Below are 18492 nucleotides of genomic sequence, written 5' to 3'. Positions count from 1 at the left end.
CTCCCCTTCCTTAAGGTTTTGTTTTTTGATTTTTGTAGGCTGTCTCTGCACCAAGGATCAGCCTGAGGGGTGACGCAGGATTTGCTCAGGTTTCTTCTGAGCCTGCACCTTTCCCTGGTCAAATGTGGGCACTTCCTAATTTTCTTTTTATATGTAGTTGCTTCTGAATGTCTTTGTCTTTATTTTGTGTGTATTTTTATGTATGTATGTATGTATGTAATGTATGTATTAAGTAAACAGGCCTGAATGCCCTTGTCTTCAGTGCCTGGTTCCCAGAGGGAGGAAAAGACAAAAATGAAAGGGGGAAAAGGGCTCCCTTCCTTTAAATGTCCAAGTCACTTCAGCTGGAAGAGAGGGTCCTTGCAACCATGGGGGAGCAAAGTGGCTGCCTTTTCTCTGCCTTTGCACCTTTGTGATAGGAGGAGCAATCACTGATGAGAGCTCAGACTTCCAGTGTTTGGAGGACAGGGCCCACCCTGGCCCTGTGACATGTGTGCTAGTTGCTGCAGAAACACATGCAGGTGGCTGGGTGTGGGGGATGGGCTAAGAGCTGAAATTGGTTGAAATTAACCTCAGTTGACTGGCCAAGTCCTCCCCTGGAAGTTGGAATCCTTCAATAGACTCCAGGTTTCCAAAATAGTGACATTAGATGGATTCTGCCAGTGCAGCTGTTTTTCAGGTGGGGAGATGAATTCCTGGTGCTTCCTACGCCACCAGCTTCCCAGAATCCTCCAAGCTGTGTTAGGTTCTGTCCTTGTCTTTCACCTTGCTCTCCCACTACACTCTTCTGGAAGGGAAGGAGCATGTTGCTGCTTCCCAGGGTCCATCTGAAGTGTTTGGCACTGTGGTAAAGGCTCAGTTAACTGGCCTTACAATTCCTGTTTGTTCTCATTCTCTTACAGTCGCATTAGGGACCGGTCCCAGGGACAGCACTGGGCTGGGCTGTGATGCTCAGGAAGGAGAGAGAAGGGGACTGTACTGGGTTGGACAGTGTCCCCCTCACCCCCAATTCATTTCCATCTGGAACCCGTGAATGGGACCTTTTTGGGAAATCGGGTCTTTGCAGGATGTAATGAATTAAAATGATGGCATGCTGGATTAGGGTGGATCTCCAAGCCCAGGACTACTGGCAGCCACCAGGAGCTGGAGGAGATACGGAAGGATTCTTCCTTTTTGCCCTGGTAGAAGCATGGCCCTACTGATGCCTGGAGTTTGGACTTCTGGCTTCCAGAATTGTGAGAGAGTAAACCTCTGTTGTGGACTTCGGTAGGGCAGCCTGGGGAGCACACTAACTCAGGGACGAGGACCAGGAGGCCTCTTATTTTTAAGGTTGATCCACGAGACTACAGAATTCTTCATACTTCTGTATTTCCACCTGCGAAGGAGAGCAGGGGGCTGTTGTTCCCCAGCAAGCCTCCGTGTGAGCTAGGTTCTTTCTAAAGTGATGTTTGAAAGCTGGTTTTTAAGACAAAAGTAAGGCTGGTGAGTCCCTCAGAACTAACCTCACCCCTGTAGTTGGCCACATGTCTGTGGGTTTTCCGTGTCTGTATTGTGAGCAGCCTGAGAACAGAGCCCAGGTCCTGACCCTTTACTGCCCTGGCTTACTCCCAGTTACTGGGCATCCACACGGGGCTGGGCCTGGTGCCCAGGGCTAGAGTGTGGAGACAGAACATGCCCTCAGGAAGCTCCGTGAGCGCCCCCCAAGCCAGGGGACATGCTGGCCCCCACGCCCCCCCCCTCCGTTTGTAGAGATGGTTGTTTCTAATGTCTCCAAATGACCAGTGAGGAAGGGTGCCTAGAACTCAGGTCTTGCCCAAAACTCTTTCAGCCCCAAGAGGACATGCAGAAGCTATAGGAGATGCTGTGGGGGCCTCTTTACCCACTCACTCCAGTGGCTCCCGACCCCATGAGCCTTGATCTGCCCACCTGTAGAATGGGAGATGGTAGAAGCTGTCTCATAGGATGTGTGGAAACTGCATGGCTGGTGCGGAGTGAGGGTGTAGCAGGGAGGAGCTGTTCCTGCTGTCACTGTGGTTATTTGCTAAGTTTATGAGTCCCCTGGAGACCAGCCTTTATGGGTATTGTGTATGGGACTCCCGTCTGTATTCATATTACATACATTTGTGTATGTGTTGATACCTGTTTCACACACAGAGATGTATTTACCCTGAACAAATTTTGGTATGAGATATCGACAAGCATAGAGACATTTCTCCATTGTGCTAATTTGAGTAACTTTAAAATTTTAATGGAAACCGCACTCAGGGGAGCCCTCTTTATGCACCGTCTGTTCACTCCGTACACGTTTTTGAGCCACTGTTGAGGGTCACAAAGTCTAAGATCGGCAAGCATGGCAAAGAAAGGTTACTGCCCTCAGGCAGCCCCTTCCACCAGTGGCAACAAGGCAAGACCAAAGCTGTGACATAGGCAGAGAGAAACCAAGGCCACTCCAGGGTGTGGACGCGCTGAAGGGCGAGGCTCCTGCAGTCCTGTCCAGACAGTGAGAACACGGACAAGGCCCCTGCTCAGCTTGTAAGACCTTTAAAAAGAGGTCAGTTTTTAAAGAAAACTAATTCAAGTCTAGTAAGGAGACCTAGTTTTGTGTTTCCAGGCTCTCGGGGCCACAGGAATGGTCAGCAGTGGGAACCTGAGGTTAGCCTGGGATTTGGCCTTATTTTTCCTGTTCACAGAATTGTATGTTAAGGAGGCCATACGGTTGGTTCTCAGCTGCATAAATGCCCCATCGTGCTGTGTCTGGTCATGGCCACATCCAGGCCAAGGGACCTGGCACCAGCTGGCAGTCTGTGGCTGTGTGGACCTGCAGTTGTGTGGACACGGCCTCCAGGCCCTGTCCTTCCAAGTCCTGTGGGTCCCGCCTGGCGCTGAAGGGCCGTCCGCTGGGAGAAGCTACCGATGCCAGCTGGCCAGCTTTCAGGGAGGGGCCTCCTCTTCCTTCAGTCCAGGAAGGCCTGGACTCTACTCAGGGGTGAGGTCACAAAGTGGCCCTAAAGTAGAAAAGTGAAAGGAATGGCCTCAGCAGGCTGTGCAGCAGAGGGGTCCCTGAATCTTGGACATTCTGCGAAGGGATGAGGGAATGTGAGTGCCAGACATATTGGGCAACAGTCCCTGTTTCCGGCTCCTTGCCAAATGTGGTTTCCCTCTTAAACTGTCATGCTGTCCCCATCCTGTCACTTCTGAACTTGATGTTGGACATGTCCCACTGGCCTCTCTTTTCAGGCCTATCTTGGGACATGGGTCTAGAACAGCCTCTTCCTCTAGGCCTTTGCTAAGAGAGCCAGACTGACCATCCTAATGAGGGCTTTTCTTCTTTCTGGTCTTGCTGTTAACTTCTTGAGGGAAGTGAGAAAGAGAAGGCTCTTAAAAACTCAAGAGGGCGAGACTTCAGAATGTTCTCTGGGTCACCTGGTTAGAGTGATGGAGGTCACTGCAGGTGCATGGGGTGTTTGGGTGCAGGACCCTTTGCCTCATGGGTTCAGGTGTGGGCCCAGGAGCCAGGGTGGACCCCCGAGTTCCACCAATTCATTCATTCATTCTTTCTTTCTTTCTCTCTCTCTCTCTCTCTCGCTTTCTCTTTCTTTTTTAAATATTTTATTACTTATTTGTCAGAGAGAGAAGCAGGCTCCCCCCTGAGAAGGGAGACCTATGTGGGGCTCCATCCCAGAACCCTGGGATCATGACCTGAGCCGAAGGCAGACGCTTAACCGACTGAGCCACCCAGGCAACCCCCCCCCCGCCCCGTCTTGAAATGGTCCAGCTGTGTGACTTCTGGGCACATCTCCCGTGGGGGTATGCATACCATTTGCTCCGCAAATCTGGAATCTACTGTGGGGTTCCAGGCTGTGGTCAGAAGGAACGAGGTACGAGCAAGGTGAAGAGCACGCTGTCGGAGGCCCCATCTGTGCGTGAAGACTGCTGCTCTAGATGCTTATACACGTTCTGGAAAGATGTGTGCCCAAATGGTGAAGAGGAAACGCCTCTGGAAAGTGGCGTGGGGTGGAGGGGTTGGTGGAAAAAGGGATTTATTTTCATGGAATTTCCTCCTGTATGTTTGAATTTGTTACAGCCACGCACTTTTTTTGTTTTTGCTTAAAGCAAAACAGGGGTCCTTTAGTAACGTGGCCCAGCATCTCCTGCTGCTGCGGGTCCTGGTGTCTGTCCCTCCTCACACCCATGGGTGGGGGGCGCGGGCCAGCTCCTGCCTTCCGCGCACGCCCTCCTGGGGAAGCACAGCCTTGCTGGTTTTCCACCTGCAGGCCGCACTCCCTCGCACTGCCGTCTGTGGGCGCTGCAGGGTTCTTTGAAACAGAAAAGCACAAAATTAAGGCCAGACATAAAGCAGATTGTAATTTTTAAGGACTTTTTTTTAAGAAGTGATCAGGGTTGGGTGTATTTATTTCCTACAGCGGGTGCTTAGAACAGCAGCAATGTTGCACTTCTAGAGGCCGGAGCCTGGGCTGAAGGTGTCGGCGGGGCCACGCTCCCTTGGAGACTCTGGGGGACGGTCTCCCTCCACCTCTTGCAGCTTCTGCTGGCTTCTGCGGCCCGTGACGCATCTCTCAGCCCTCAGCCCCTGTCCTCCCTCAGCCTGTGTCTGTGTCCACATTCCCTCCTTCTAAGCTCGGAGTCACTGGATCAGGGCCCGTTCAGTACAGAATGGCTGCTTCTTAACTAATTACATCTGCAAGGATCCTGTTTCTAAGTAAAGTCCTGTTCCAAGTCCTGGGGGTCAGGACACACACGGACTTCCGGGGGCTCGCCACGGCAGTTTCTAGCCTCCCCAGAAAGAAGCCTTTGGAGTTGCTACACTTAGTAATGTGCTGATGTACTGTCTGAAATTGCGAACTTGTTTGTGAAAGCAGAGTTTCAGATGAACTTTCAGACGGAACATGAGACGCCGAAAACTCCAATAAATTACAGTTCGGCAGCGGACCTCTGAGCGAGCACGTCTGTCGTCTGGCGCCGGCGGGCCAGTGCCGCTTCTCCGCTCGCTTTATGGATGTCTGCTTCTGACCTTGCTTCTTTTCATAAAATAAACTATGTTTTTAAATCTTCCACTTAGGAAATTGAGAGACTGTCCGAGCAACTAGAAGAAAGAGAGAAGGAGACGCAGCAGCTGATGAGCCAGCCGGAGCGCGCGCGCGAGAAGGAGGTGGCGCTGCTGCGGAGGAGCGTGGCGGAGAAGGAGCGCGCCCGGGCTGCCAGCGACATCCTGTGCCGCTCCTTGGCCGATGAGACCCACCAGCTGCGGAGGACTCTGGCCGCCACCGCCCACATGTGCCAGCATCTGGCCAAGTGTCTGGATGAACGACAGCGCGCTCAGGGGGACGTGGGGGAGAAGAGTCCTGAGGTAAGCCCCGCGCCTGCGTGCGCAGGGGACGGTGAAGGCCTCGCTGGGGCGGGAGGCACTGCGGCGGGGTCGGCACGATCCTGCAGCTGTCTGGGGGGTCGGGGCGCCCAGAGCCCACTTCTGGTCGCAGTGTGAGACCCAGCTATTGTGGCAAAGCCCACCTGTCCGGGGGTTTCTTCTAGAATGACGGAACATGCAAAACGTGATAGGAAAGCAGGGGAGCCCGTTTCACCAGCCCCTCCCTCCCCGGACGGCCCTGTGCACTTTGGCCTCCTCAGCCTCACTCAGCTGAGGACCAGAGGGCACAGCCGGGGCGGGCCCAGCTCCCCGCACACGGGCCATGAGTTGGGGGATGTCACTGGACACCTGGGGCCTTGGTGTCCAGGCCACTCTGAGCGAGTGTGAGCACTCGAGCGTCGGGTGGACGGGCAAACTGCCCCCTACGTGCCCCGCGCGCAGGGGCCAGGCCCCAGCGCGCCATGAGGGCAGTGGGTGCTGGCCTTCTTGGGGCTCCATGCATCTGAGTGGAGCAGCGCTGGCCCTGCCCGGGGCCACCTGCACAGCTGGCTGGGGGCGCGCGGAGCTTTCCCAGAGGCTCTCTGGAGCTGCCACCACGTTCACATTGGAAACGCGCTCTGCGAAGTTCTGGGGGGGGACAGGTCGTCTGGCTCCTTAGCAGCATCTTCACTGAGAGCCTGTGTGGGAGAACCTCGATCTGAGAACCACCCATTCCTGTTGGGGGGTTCCACAAAAGGGACCCTCAGAAAGCACACCCATGTATTTCAGCAGCCAAAAGACAAGTGCCATCTGGGAGGAAGCAGGTGCAGTCATCCGACTTTGAGTCACTGTGTCCTTTCCTTGTGGGGACTTGGAAGTCGCTATACAGGATGGTTGGCCTGGGGCTGCTGTGGAGTCCGTGCAGCCCCTAAGTCAGCATCACTTCTCAGCCTGGGACTCAGCTGAGTCACCCGGGGCTTCCCGGTGCCTGCTCGGTGAGGACACGCACTTCCTTTATCATTCAAGGGGAATTCTCAGAAACGATTCACTAACATACAGCCCCCTGTTCTGTTAAATGCACTGAATTTCTCGGATTCAGATGGACTTCTCATGAGGCTTTTTGCTTAGGTCTGCCCACCATTGTCAGAGTTGGTTTGGGATGTGGCTTCTAGGTATGAACATGGTGTGAGTCAGATTGCCACGTACAGAACCACCGAGGTTGACCCTGACTCTGCAGACATGATGGTATCGTGGGCTTGGAGGAGGTGAGCTGGGTGCCCGGCCAGGCCTGCGCCAGGTGGCTCAGGGCGAGAGCGTTCTCTGCGGCGCCACGGGGCTAAGCTGCCTACCCTCCCGACTCCATTGAGCATCTGAGGCCGTGGGAGACTAGGCACGACCGTGTGCAACTCCACAGCGGTGACGTGGCCCCCTTCTTGGTGGCGGGCCTGGGTGGGGCTAGAGCAAACCCTTCCCCCATCCCACCTTTTGAGTCTCTGCTTTGCTTCTTCCTGAGTGCACGCCTGGCCAGGGGCCACGCTGCCAGATGTGGCGACCATCGGTGGCCTCAGTCTGCAGGTCTAGCTTCCTCCCTTCTTGCTGCATGTATCATGTTCAGCGACACAGGGTCTTCCCTCTGTCCCTTCCTTCTGCAGCCAGAGCGTACAGGCGGGGCCGCCTCTGTCCAGGCGGTTATTGAGAAGTTACGGGAAGAAAACCGACTGTTACGACAGAAGGTGACTCATGTGAGTACCTGTCTCATTTCATTCAACTGCAGGGGGGGGTCCTACCCTCTTGCTGCTCAGGGCTTGTGTCCCCCTCAGGCCACTTGGGCGGACACAAAGTCCCCAGAGACCTGACCTTTCCCAAGAGTGCAGAGAACGTGCCCTGTCCTGCTCTGTCCCCCCAGGTTAACTTGTAGGTTGAGAAAGGAGGGGTGGGAGTTTCTGTCACGTATAGCTTTCAAGGCAGGAGAATGGCACCGAGTCCGCTTCGGCGGGAGATGGGTTGCTCGTGGATGTCATCACTGCGCCTCGGGTGCGTCTGGTGGTCTCAGTGTCCCCTCTGAACGTCCAGTTACGGGGGAGAACTCAGTAGCTAATTGTGGCTAATAAGAGAGCTTCCTGGTCTCGGCCGCTGTCACCCTGAGCTTTGCGGCTCCGTCCCCTCAGGTGGAAGACCTCAACGCCAAGTGGCAGCGCTACGATGCCAGCAGGGATGAGTATGTGAGAGGGCTCCACGCGCAGCTGCAGGGGCTGCAGGCCCCCTCTGAGCCTGAGAGGCCCTCCTGCCCCGAGCTGATGAGGAAGGAGATTTCCAGGCTCAACAGGCAGCTGGAGGAGAAGATCCGTGCCTGTGCGGACGTGAGGCGGGAGCTGGTGGCCGTGAGGGGGGCCCGAGACACAGCGCTGGAGCGGGTGCAGATGCTGGAGCAGCAGGTGTCTGCGCGGGGCTCCGGGCGGCCGTGGCGGGGTGTCTCCCTGCAGGGACTCTCTCCTTCCCGAGCAGAAAGGGCTCAGCACTGTGACAGTCGTGCATCTCGCCTCCTTTCAGATTCTCGCTTATAAGGATGACTTCACCTCAGAAAGGGCAGACCGAGAACGGGCCCAGAGTAGGATTCAAGAACTCGAGGAAGAGGTGGCCTCCTTGCGGCAACAGGCGTCCCGGACGCAGGTAGGATCCAAGGGCTTTTCTCCTTGTTTAGGCTCAGCATTTCTCTCGTTTTTCTTTTCATGAATTTTGAGTGTCGGTCCGAGATGCTTGTCACCCTGAAGCCCCTATTGCCTCGCTTGGGTCAGAGCCCTCCGTCACGGTGGTGTGACGGCAGAGGTGGCTGTCCACGGGGCACGTCCTGGACTCCGGGCTCCCTACCAGGCCTGCCCTCATACACATCCCCTCCTCGTTGTGAGGCGGGGACCTCGGTTACCCCGTTCTGCAGACCTGGACACCAAGGCCCCAGGTGTCCAGTGAAACATCCCCCAACTCATGGCCCGTGTGCGGGGAGATGGGCCTTGCGGGCCAGTGGGCCCTCCTAGGGAGGCCTGGTAGGCATCAAAATTGACAAAGTCTCTCAAGGCGGGACCCATGGCACCCACCTGCCTCTTCCCCTCTCTGCCCTGGACCTGCTTGGTGCCCTGTGGACACCCCAAGAAAGCTTAGTTTCTTTAGCCCTCAGTGAGTACCCAACATACCTCTGGCCCCGGAGTGAACCCTGAGCCTCTCAAAGAATTTCCATCTGGACACAGGGCAGTAGTGGCATCGCTGGGGATTGACGTACCAGGCAGAGCAGGGACGCTGAGCAGACCTCAGAAGAACCCTTCTGGTTGGCTTGTGGGTGGGGGAGTTGCCTACACTGCCCTGTGGTGTGGCCGCTGGGGTTCGTCGGTGGCTTGTGCAGGGAGTCATCGGGGACACCCTCTTTTGCACTCTTGGACTAAGTCCATAGCAGTGGGCCCGGGCAGAGGCAGCTGTTCCAACTTGTGGGTGAAGTGGGTGGGGACCGTGGCTGAGGTATGTGTCACCCCCCTCCCCGAGTCTGCAGGCCAACGGGGAGATGCCCCAGCAGGCTTCTTGGCGTCCATCAGGAGTTCCCGCTTCTCCTCAGGCCCTGGGACTGTAGGCTTTGGTTGAGGGTCCTCCTGCGTGCGCCAGGCAGGGACGGAGTGTCCTCCGGCACATCTGGGTGTGTGCGGTCTCCAGTTCTGGTCGGGACTGGGCCTCTGTATCCTTCTCAGCCGCAGCCTGCGGCCCCTCGAGCAGTGGGGAGCAGCGGGGAGCACTCACTGTTGCTCAGCGCCTGGATGGCCCCGGGGCGGAAGTGCTGAAGGTTGGGCAGTGAGCTGTAGCCCCGCTGCGGAAAATCCCAATTCACATGTGACGTAGAAGCAGCAGGGCCGGTTGGAATGAAGTTCCTGAACAGTAGTGATGAGCGCTGCAGGCCACAGCGCCTCACGACCGCTGTCTGGGGGACCCCTGCTGCCTTTGGGGGCCCCAAGTGCTCCGCAGACAAGGTGCAGAGCGAGGCCGAGATGCGCTTCGCCCAGCTCCCCGCGCTGAGCTGTGCCTCCCCCTCTCCACTGAGGTGTCTGGGGCCGCTCTCCAGGGCAGAGGGGCCGCTCAGGCCTACCGTCCCAGGGGTGGGGGGTGCACCCTGCTCGACCCTGTCCCTTCCTGAGCACACGCAGGGGTGTGTGTGACTGCTTTGGTTCTGTAAGGAGCACCGCCACATTTGGGCTCTGGGCTACTCCAGGAAGCAGGGTGAGGGGTGCGAGTCCCACTCAGGGATAAAAGAAGTATCTCAAGTGCTAGAACCCAGCATGTGATTTCGTGGCCTCCAGGGCAGCCCACATAAACAGACACTTGCCTTTTTTCCAGGACCACCGAGAGCCAGGCTCCTGCCGGATTCACACGGGAAACAGAACCTCCAAGTACTTAGAGACTGATGCTTTGGAGCTCGTGGCACCCAGTGGCCGGAGGGCTGGGACTAGATCTCAGGGGCTGGACTCCCCCGCTGAGGGCAGGTGCCCTGGAGCGACCCGGAGAGGGCAGGGGGACCTTCAGTGCCCTCACTGCCTGCGGTGCTTCGGTGACGAGCAAGGCGAGGAGCTCTTCAGGCATGTGGCTGAGTGCTGCCAGTGAGCCCCGCGCAGGACACGGACAGCCCTCAAAATCTGGGGCCCAGAACAGGCTGAGGGTGTTTCTGATCCTTCACCTTGGTCCTCCTCGGGCAATGGAACAGACTGGGTCAGAGGGAACCTCCCGTGGGGCATCTGCTCCTGGGAGGTAGTGTGGCCCCCCCAGCTGCCAGATTGAGGCTGGGAGCAGCCGGGTGCAGGGATCCAGGCCAGCGTGACCGGCCTGCCCCACCTGTACCCGGGCACGCTACAGCTGCTGGCGAGAGCGGGCGGGCCAAACGTGTGGGCCCCAGGGTGAAAGGCCTGCCTTGTTCTGTTGAATAAGGACCAGGAGGTTTGCAGAACAGGAGCATTGTGCAGCACCTCACACCTGGGGGCCGGTCCCCGCCACCGCAGAGCTGTGTGTCTGCACTGTAATGTACTGCAGTAGCCTTTGCCACGTATCTGGAAGTCCAGAGACATTTCACAGTCACTTACTTTCATAATAAATGTCCTTACTCTGGTGACCGCTCTGAGAATGCATCCTGGGGGCTGGGTGCAGGGACCGGCAGTATTTCCACTCCGGGCGGGACTTAAGACCAGCTGGTGAGGAGAAACACTCCCATGTCTGCCACCTGCCAAAGGACTGAGATGGATTGGCCACGTGACCTGGCGCCAGCCCAGCTTTGCCTTTGGGCTGTTTCAGCCCCAGCCCAGGGCCTGAAGTCAAGGGCTGGAAACAAGGAGAGGAAGCAGGTGCCCGCTGGGAGCACATTAGAGCCACAGAGAGCAAGGTATGGCTGTGTAGGGCCTGTCAGTGGAGCAGGGGACAGGAATGAGAAGGCGAGAGGGGAGACTGAGATGCCGTGCTAAGTGTTTGCCAGGGTTCACTCATTTAACCCTTCTAGCAGTTCCAGGCTGTAAGTACTAGGATCATCCTCAACACAGGCAAGGAGAATGAGGCAGAGGGGTTAAATCACTTGCCCAAGGTCACACAGTGGCTGAGTGTCAAAGCTGGGATTTGAACCTGTGTTCTTAATTGCACAGTCTGTTGTTCTTCCTGGAACTCACCCTTCCACGTGGTTAAGTCCTCCTCAAGTCAGTGTTCAGGTGTCACCTCCTCTGGGACTCCCCACGCATCCCTCTCTGCTGCAGCCCGGCTGGAAGGGACCCGGCCTGTGTGGCTTGGCTTGGGTAGGCTACAGCAGAAAAGCCTCAGTCGGAGTTGGAAGACTTTGTGGACACTTGGGCGCTGGAAAGAGAGGATGGGGACATCCCAGAGAGAAGGGATTCACAAAAGGGGGAACCTTCAAATCCTGGGCCCACCCCCAAATTGTGCGTGCGAGCAAGACCTCAAGGATTCTGGGGTGAGAACAGCAGATGGAAAACAGCTAAGCAGGCATCCCGGTGGCTGAATGTTATAGGGTGACAGCTTTGAATCTGGGTCCCTCAAGGTTAGAAGGCCTTGGTAGACACTTCGGGTTTTCCTTTGAAACCCTAGAAGGGTCAGGCCTCAGGAATAAAGCTGACGTCTTGGGACAAAATGGAAATAGCTGTTGCTCTAAAAAGGTATACGAGTCCCAGGTCATCAACCAACAAACCACCCGCCTCCTAGAAGGGGAACCACCTTTCTTTAGAAACGGGCAGAATCTCGACCTTACACTGTAGTAACCACAAATGCATTATGCAAAAGGGAATTCTAGGCGGGCGCCTGGCTGGCTCAGTTGGTAGAGCACACAACTCCTGATCTCAGGGTTGGGAGTTTGAGCTTAAAAATAAAATCTTAAGAAAAAAAGAAAATACTAGACGTGGGAAAAAGGCAGCATGAAGGTATTTTCAGACAAATACAAGATAATGAAATTGATACCCAACAGACTCTACTACAAGGAATCTGTACCACAGAGATTATTCCAGCTGAAGGGAAGTGACTCTGGGTAAAAACAAGTATAGAAGGGAATGAAGAACATGGCGTGGGTCCTGTTTGGGGGGCTTAAAACATGCAAACGTGACCACAAGAGCTTTCTAGGTGGGGGAGGGGGCATTTAACGCATTTACACAGAAGTTTTTGCATTGATTTAAGGTGGACTCTGATGCAGCAGGGAGGCATAAGCTCTACAGAGTAACCACTAAAATAGTAATAAAAATATTTAAACATGAACAGAACAGAGAAATGTTATTAATTCAAAGCAAGACAAGTTAGGAGAACTAAAGGAATTCAAGGAAGAGATGAGACAAACAAAATAGGTGGCAGGATGGTGGACTTACACCCAATTCTGTCAGTAATTAAAGGTAAGTGGGTCAAATACTGCCTGAAGGATCATGACTGTCACGTGAAAAGAACCAAGTCTCACCTATATGCTCGTCCGCAGAGACATACTTTATAAGAACAGAGAATGAAAAGGACAGAAAAAGACAGCATGCCAACACTAACCAAGACAGTGTGTTCACTTTGAAGCCATGAATAACATGGCTTCAAACTATGTAAATGAAAGGAGACCTGGATAAATGCATAATCATAGCTGAAGATTTTAACACACCTCATAGAAGCAGGAAAAAAGCAGGGATACAGAAGATTTAACCAAAATACTTAACCAACTTGGCCTCTTTTGCATATGGGGAACATTAGACCCAACAAAAGCCAACTAGAATTCTTTTCAGCTCTACGTGGAACACTTATCAACAGAGACAGATCTGTGGGCCACAAATCAAGTCACGACATATTCCAAAGAATATGAACCACTGAGTTTATGTTCTCTGACCAAGGTGAGATTAAACCACAACTCAGTAACAAATACCAAATTCTCAACACGCTTCTAAGTGATCTGTGGGCAAAGGAAAAAACACAATGGAAATGAGAAAATACTTTGACCTGAGTGAAAATGAGGTTAAAATTCAGTGATCTGAGTGCCCATCTCAAGAGCCAGAGTAACTGCAAATTAAACCCAAAGAAAGGAAAGGAGAGAACGTAAGAGCAGAAAACAATGAGGTAGAAGACCGAGAAATCAAAGCCAAGAGTTCTTTGAAATGGCAACAGTACCGACAAAACCAGTAACAAAACTCATGAGGAAAAGAGAGACAAACTGCTGATAAGGCGGGAACGAAAAGGGGGACATCACTACGGATGTCCAAGAGGGCTACTACGAACACTTTGTGCGGATCAGTCTAACACATGAAATGGCTAAAATCCTTGAAAAACACAACTTACCAAAATGGATACAAGAAGAAACAGAAAACCCGAGTGGCTCTGTATACATTAAGTTAACTGAATCTGTAATTAAAAATATTTTCACAAAGAAAATTAGAGGCCCAGATGATGTCGCTGGTGAATTCTTCCAAACATCTGAGGAAGATATACCAATCTTACACTCAGCAAATAGAAGGAATGTTCCCCAACTCAAATTTTTATGACACCAAAACCTGAGAAAAACAAGACAAATATCTCTCATGCAAACATCCTAAACAAAATATTAAACTGAATTAGATACAAAAACGATAGTAAGTCATAGCCAAGTAGAATTTTAATTAGAGATACAAGATTGATTATTAAATTAAAAAAACAGAAACCACTAGGGCGCCTGGGTGGCTCGTTTGGTTAAGCGTCTGCCTTTGTCTCAGGTCATGATCCCAGGGTCCTGGGACTGAGCCCTGCGTCGGGCTCCCTGCTCTGTGGGGAGCCTGCTTCTCCCTCTCCAGACTCTGCCTGCCACTTCCCCTGCTTGTGCTGTCAAATAAATAAAATCTTAAAAAAAAAAAAAAAAAAAAGAATGTAATTCACTAGAATAACAGAAAAAACATGATCATCTCAAGAGAAGCAGAAAAGGCATATGGTAACATTTAATGCCCACTCATGATAAAAACAGTCAGCAAACTAGGACTAGAAGGCATTTCCTCAATCCCATAGAGATGTATGTCGGAAACCCCGTGGTCAACATTCTGCCTGGTGACGTGCCTGCACCTGCTCAGGTTTACAGGGAGGCGAGGGCGCTCGCTCTTGCCGCTGCAGTTCCACGGTGCGCAGGACGCTCTGCCGAGTGCAGTAAGTTAATAAAAGGAATAAAGAACAGAAAAATTAGAAGAAATTGTCCTTATTTGCAGATGACATGATTAGATACAGAAAATCCTAGGTGATTTTTTTTTTAAACTTTTTTAAAGATTTTATTTATCTGACAGAGATAGCGAGAGAGGGAACACAAGCACAGGAGAGCTGGAGAGGGAGAAGCAGGCGCCCCTGAGCAGGGAGACCGATGCGGGGGCTTCATCCCAGCACCGGGGACCATGACCTGAGCTGAAGGCAGACGCTTAACGACAGCCCAGGCGCCCTGATCCTAGGTGATCTTAAAGTTTAGAATTTGGAAGTCCTTTTGACAATCTCAAGATACAAAGTTCAATATATGAAAAACCTACCACAACTACTGTATATTTGCAACAACTGGAGAAGCAAATTTAAAAACCTGTCTCCCTAAAAGATAAGGTGACTAAAAAGACGTTAAGTCCTAACCCCCAGAACCTGTGAATGTGACCTTACTTGGAAATAGGATCTTTGCAGATGTCACATGAGATGATGTGCTAGAGGAGGGTGGGCCCTAAAACCAAGGACTAGCGTCCTTGTAAGAAGAGACGTGGGGTGCCGGCTGGCTCATTTGGTGGGGCAGGCAGCCCTTGATCTTGAGGTGGTGAGTTCGAGCCCCACGGTGGGTGTGATTACTTAAAAGTAAAATCTTAAAAAAAAAAAAAAAAAAAAAAGATACCGGGAGGAGGCCATGTGAAGACACGAAGAGAAACTGGAGGGACACCTCTACAAGCCCGGGATTGCCAGGAGAAGCTAAGAGGGAGGCGTGGAACAGATGGTTCTTCACACCCTCTAGAAGGAACCAGTCCTGCAGATACCCGTGTTCTGGGTAAACACCCTCCCAGGGACTGTGGGTTATATCGTCCAGGACTGTGAGAGAATAAACTTCTGCTGTTCGAAGCCACCCAGCTTATGGCACTTTGTTAGGGGAACCCCAGGAAACTAAAGCATAACCCCATTTATGATAATGTCAAAAACCTAAAATGCTTAGAAAATATTCATCAGAAGTGTGCAAAATCTCTATAAAAAAAGCTCAAAATACTGCTGAGATTCAAGAACATGTAAATAAACAGAAGTCGCTTTTGCAGACTGGGAGCTCCGGAGTGTGATGATGTCACTGCGTCCCACACTGGTCTACAGGCGCCACGCAGCCTCATCCGGAGTCCCAGCAAACCCGCGACAAGCTCGTTTTAAATGAGTATTTTTTTGTTCCCCGTTTTTGCAGGACTCCAGTTAATGTATGTTGGTATGCTCGATACTGTCCCCTAGGTTACCGTTTTCCATTCTCTCTTCTCAGTGCTTCTTTCTGGTAGTTTCTGCGCCTGTGCCATCACGTTCATGGGTGTTTTCTCAGAGGTTTTGCATCTGCTGTTAATTCTATCCAGCGTATCTTTTCATTTCAGATACTGTATTTTTTCTTTAGAACTTCAGTTAGGTCTTTTTTTGGATCTTTCATTTCTTCATCTTGTTCACGATTTCTTTTACATCTTGAGTGTATTTGTAAGACTTACCATGGCCACTTCAATGTCCTTGTCTGCAGATTCACCAACTGTCATTTTCGGGTCTGTTCCTATGGTTTGTTTAGTATTTCCCTTGATGATGGTTTACGTTTTCCTTCCTCTTGGCATGGCCTGGTAATTTCTGCCTGGGTTCCAGCACGGTGAATCTCGTTGGGCGTGGGATTACTTTTGTACTCCTCCTTCAGAGAGTGTCGGACTTCGTTCCAGGCAGTTAAGATACTCAGGATCAGTTTGATCCTTCTGAGGTTTGCTTTTTAGCTTTAGATTTCACTCTAGGGCGAAGTGAACCCCACTGCTAAGGTCACAGCCGCCTGAGGACTCTACGCCGGTGTCTGCGCTGCGCGTTGCAAGGACTCTACGCCGGTGTCTGCGCTGCGCGTTGCAAGGACTCTACGCCGGTGTCTGCGCTGCGCGTTGCAAGGTTCTCCACCGTGGCTAGTGGAAATGCTGTTCCGGCTGTTCTGCTTTCTGGAAGTTTACGCCACACCCGCCACATCAGTAGTTTGTGGGGGGCCCTGCAGACCCCCAGAGCTCCTTATATGCAGCCCCGCCTGTCTGGAACCCTGCCCCACAAACTCCAGCCACTTTGGCCTCCCCGAATGCCAACCTCTGCTTGCTCTACTCAGCAGTCCTGCCGGGCTCTGCAGACCCCACCCCCACCCCCCACCCCGTGCTGGGCCTGGAAACTGCCCCCAAGCTGGAAGCTGGGGCACCCAGAGGCTCACCTTGTTTCCTCCCCTTCGCTCAGAAAACACTGCCATGTGCTGCTTTTAACATCCAAAAACACTGTTTAAACGCCTTCCTTGGTTTTACAGTTGTGTGTGGCAGGGGAGTTTCCGTGGCAGTTCATCCTTCACGGGGGCCACGGGCACATATCTATGACTCTTCCTCTTAATCCACATTGTCTTCTCCACGGAAAACCATCTGGAGGCGCAGCGGGCTCCTGGTGGCACACGGTTCGTTTCAAGCCTAAGTTCTTAACAGTTCGGAACCGCTTGAAATTTTTTCGTGCACCTCGCCTCCCACCCTTCGGTGCTTCTGCTTACATTTTAATAGTGGATCCAGGACAGACAATGATTGCCTGTCACTGTGAAGATGAAGAACCAGGACTCGAGTTACTTCAATTCTGTCATTCTGTGGGCGAAGGAGAGCTTTTACTGGTGTTTAAAACGAGAAACAGTGTGACCGGAGGTTAAGTTTTTTCTTCTCCTTTAATATTAATGAAATTAAGAAATGTTCATCCTTTCTGGTACCATAATACTCCTTTTGATAATATTTTGGTTTAACGGCATGAGTATGCAGACAAAGTTCAATAAAAGGACATTTTTACTTTTTCTAGCCATTGTTATTTTATTTCATCTCATGATTACTGTTACCGTGTAAAGGAGGTGATAGTCCAACGTGGTCTGTGTGAGGCTCCCCCAGGGGTCGACTCCCAGGTCTACACCCTGTGAAGACAGGACTGGAACTGGATGTCCCGCAGACGCACCTCGGGCCTTGGTTTCCCCATCTGTAAATGCAGTGTCTGGGCATAAGGACACACAGTAACAAGTCTCCTGGCCTGGGCCTGCCTCCGCGGGCATGGGAGGGGCTGAACTAGGGAAGCCCTGCCAGCCCCGACCCTCCACCTCCGCCACTCCTGGGCTCTGTCCTAGGCCCCCCAGCTCCCAAAGCCATCCTCCATTTTTTATTCCTGAGAACTGGGAATGGTAAAGTGACGCCCCTTCCTCCTGGGAAAGGAACCAAAGGAACAGCAGGGGCGTTAGTGCACAGACCTGGAACGAGGCACAGGTGGCTGGCCTGTATATGAGGGGAGCAAGGGTAGGGAAGGTGGCAGGTGGGGCCACCTCAGGAGTGGGCACCCAGGGATCCCCCTCACCACTCATGGCCCTGACAAGGTCCTGCTCATATCACAGGGGGGACCCTGAGGTTCCCTGGCAGCCACCGTGGCCCCCCAGGGCAGACAGAAGCAGAGGCCCAGAGGTGGGACTAGCCCCCAACACAGCCTCAAGACTGTCCATGGGGAGAAAAGGATGGGGCAGGGACAGGGTCCCAGGGGCCTGGGCGGGCAGCTTTCCCAGAGAGCAGACTACCCCCCACCCCCATCCTTCCCAGCATTTGCTGCACTGGCCCAGTCAGCCCCGGCTCCCCTTTGCCCTCACCGGGATGGGTGGAGGCCCAGACCTGGGCTTGGGAGTCCTGGAGACACATCGGGGCCTTTCGAGGACATGGCTCCTGCTGTGGTCACTGCCCAGCCTGTTCCTCGCTTTGCGGGGTCATCCCACGAGCAAAGGGGTAGCCCTGTTCTTCCCGCCTAGTTAGACAAAATGCAAAACAAGGCAGCCAGCCTCTTGCCCCATCTCCTACTCCCAGAACCTGCCGTTCCCACCCTTGTTTTCCTGCAAACCAGCTCTTGCTGGGTTGTGGTCAAGGTCACCTCAGTGTCAGAGCCCCGGGCCAGTCTGTGGACCTCACCTCAACCACAGTGGTCCTGCCCTAACCAGTCTCTCTCCGCCTGCGTCCTCCACGCTGCCCTCCTCCTCCCACCCTGGACACTGGTTCTGGGGCCTGGACCCCTGGCTTGTCCGCACTGGCTCCTGGGTGGCCTTCTGTCCACGAATAGCAATCCCCAACGCCAGACATCTCACCTGGGGGGGCTGATGGGCACCTCAGACTTGACCCCTGTTCCAGGGTGGGCAGCCCCATCCCGCCTGGGGCTCAGACCAAAGCCTCGGAGTCCCTCGTGCCTCCTCCGTCTTACCTGCATCCCGTCTGTCCATAAGTGCTGTGGACGGAACCGGCAGAGTATTTCCAGACGCTGCTTCCTCTCTCCCCGTCTCCACATGGAAGCGGGGCCCTCATCGCTCCCCCTTCACCCAGGGACACGCCACACCCCTACGGCTGCACACAAGCAGGTTTCCTGAGAGG

General features: G+C 53.3%; 1 protein-coding gene and 1 long non-coding RNA gene across 2 annotated transcripts in view; one reads left to right on the top strand and one right to left on the bottom strand.

Moving 5' to 3' along the window:
- TNIP2 (TNFAIP3 interacting protein 2) overlaps positions 1-10499 on the top strand; it is a 37176-nt gene extending 26677 nt beyond the window's left edge. Inside the window, exons 2-6 of the mRNA XM_026485912.4 lie at positions 5081-5368; positions 7018-7107; positions 7534-7800; positions 7916-8035; positions 9737-10499. Of these exons, the coding sequence (XP_026341697.1) occupies positions 5081-5368; positions 7018-7107; positions 7534-7800; positions 7916-8035; positions 9737-10000 (1029 nt within the window). The 3' untranslated portion in view covers positions 10001-10499. The remainder of the gene's footprint in view (positions 1-5080; positions 5369-7017; positions 7108-7533; positions 7801-7915; positions 8036-9736) is intronic.
- LOC130543260 (uncharacterized) lies at positions 194-6414 on the bottom strand. Its single transcript, XR_008958473.1, has 2 exons — positions 3818-6414; positions 194-3005 (listed from the first exon to the last, which is right to left on the bottom strand). It is a non-coding gene; the product is annotated as an uncharacterized LOC130543260 (long non-coding RNA).
- Positions 10500-18492: the final 7993 nt, after the last annotated feature.

The sequence above is a fragment of the Ursus arctos genome, unplaced genomic scaffold (genome assembly GCF_023065955.2).
Source record: "Ursus arctos isolate Adak ecotype North America unplaced genomic scaffold, UrsArc2.0 scaffold_9, whole genome shotgun sequence".
Taxonomy (NCBI): domain Eukaryota; kingdom Metazoa; phylum Chordata; class Mammalia; order Carnivora; family Ursidae; genus Ursus; species Ursus arctos.
Note: the sequence above shows the minus strand (reverse complement) of the source record. Positions and strands in the feature narration are given on the sequence as shown.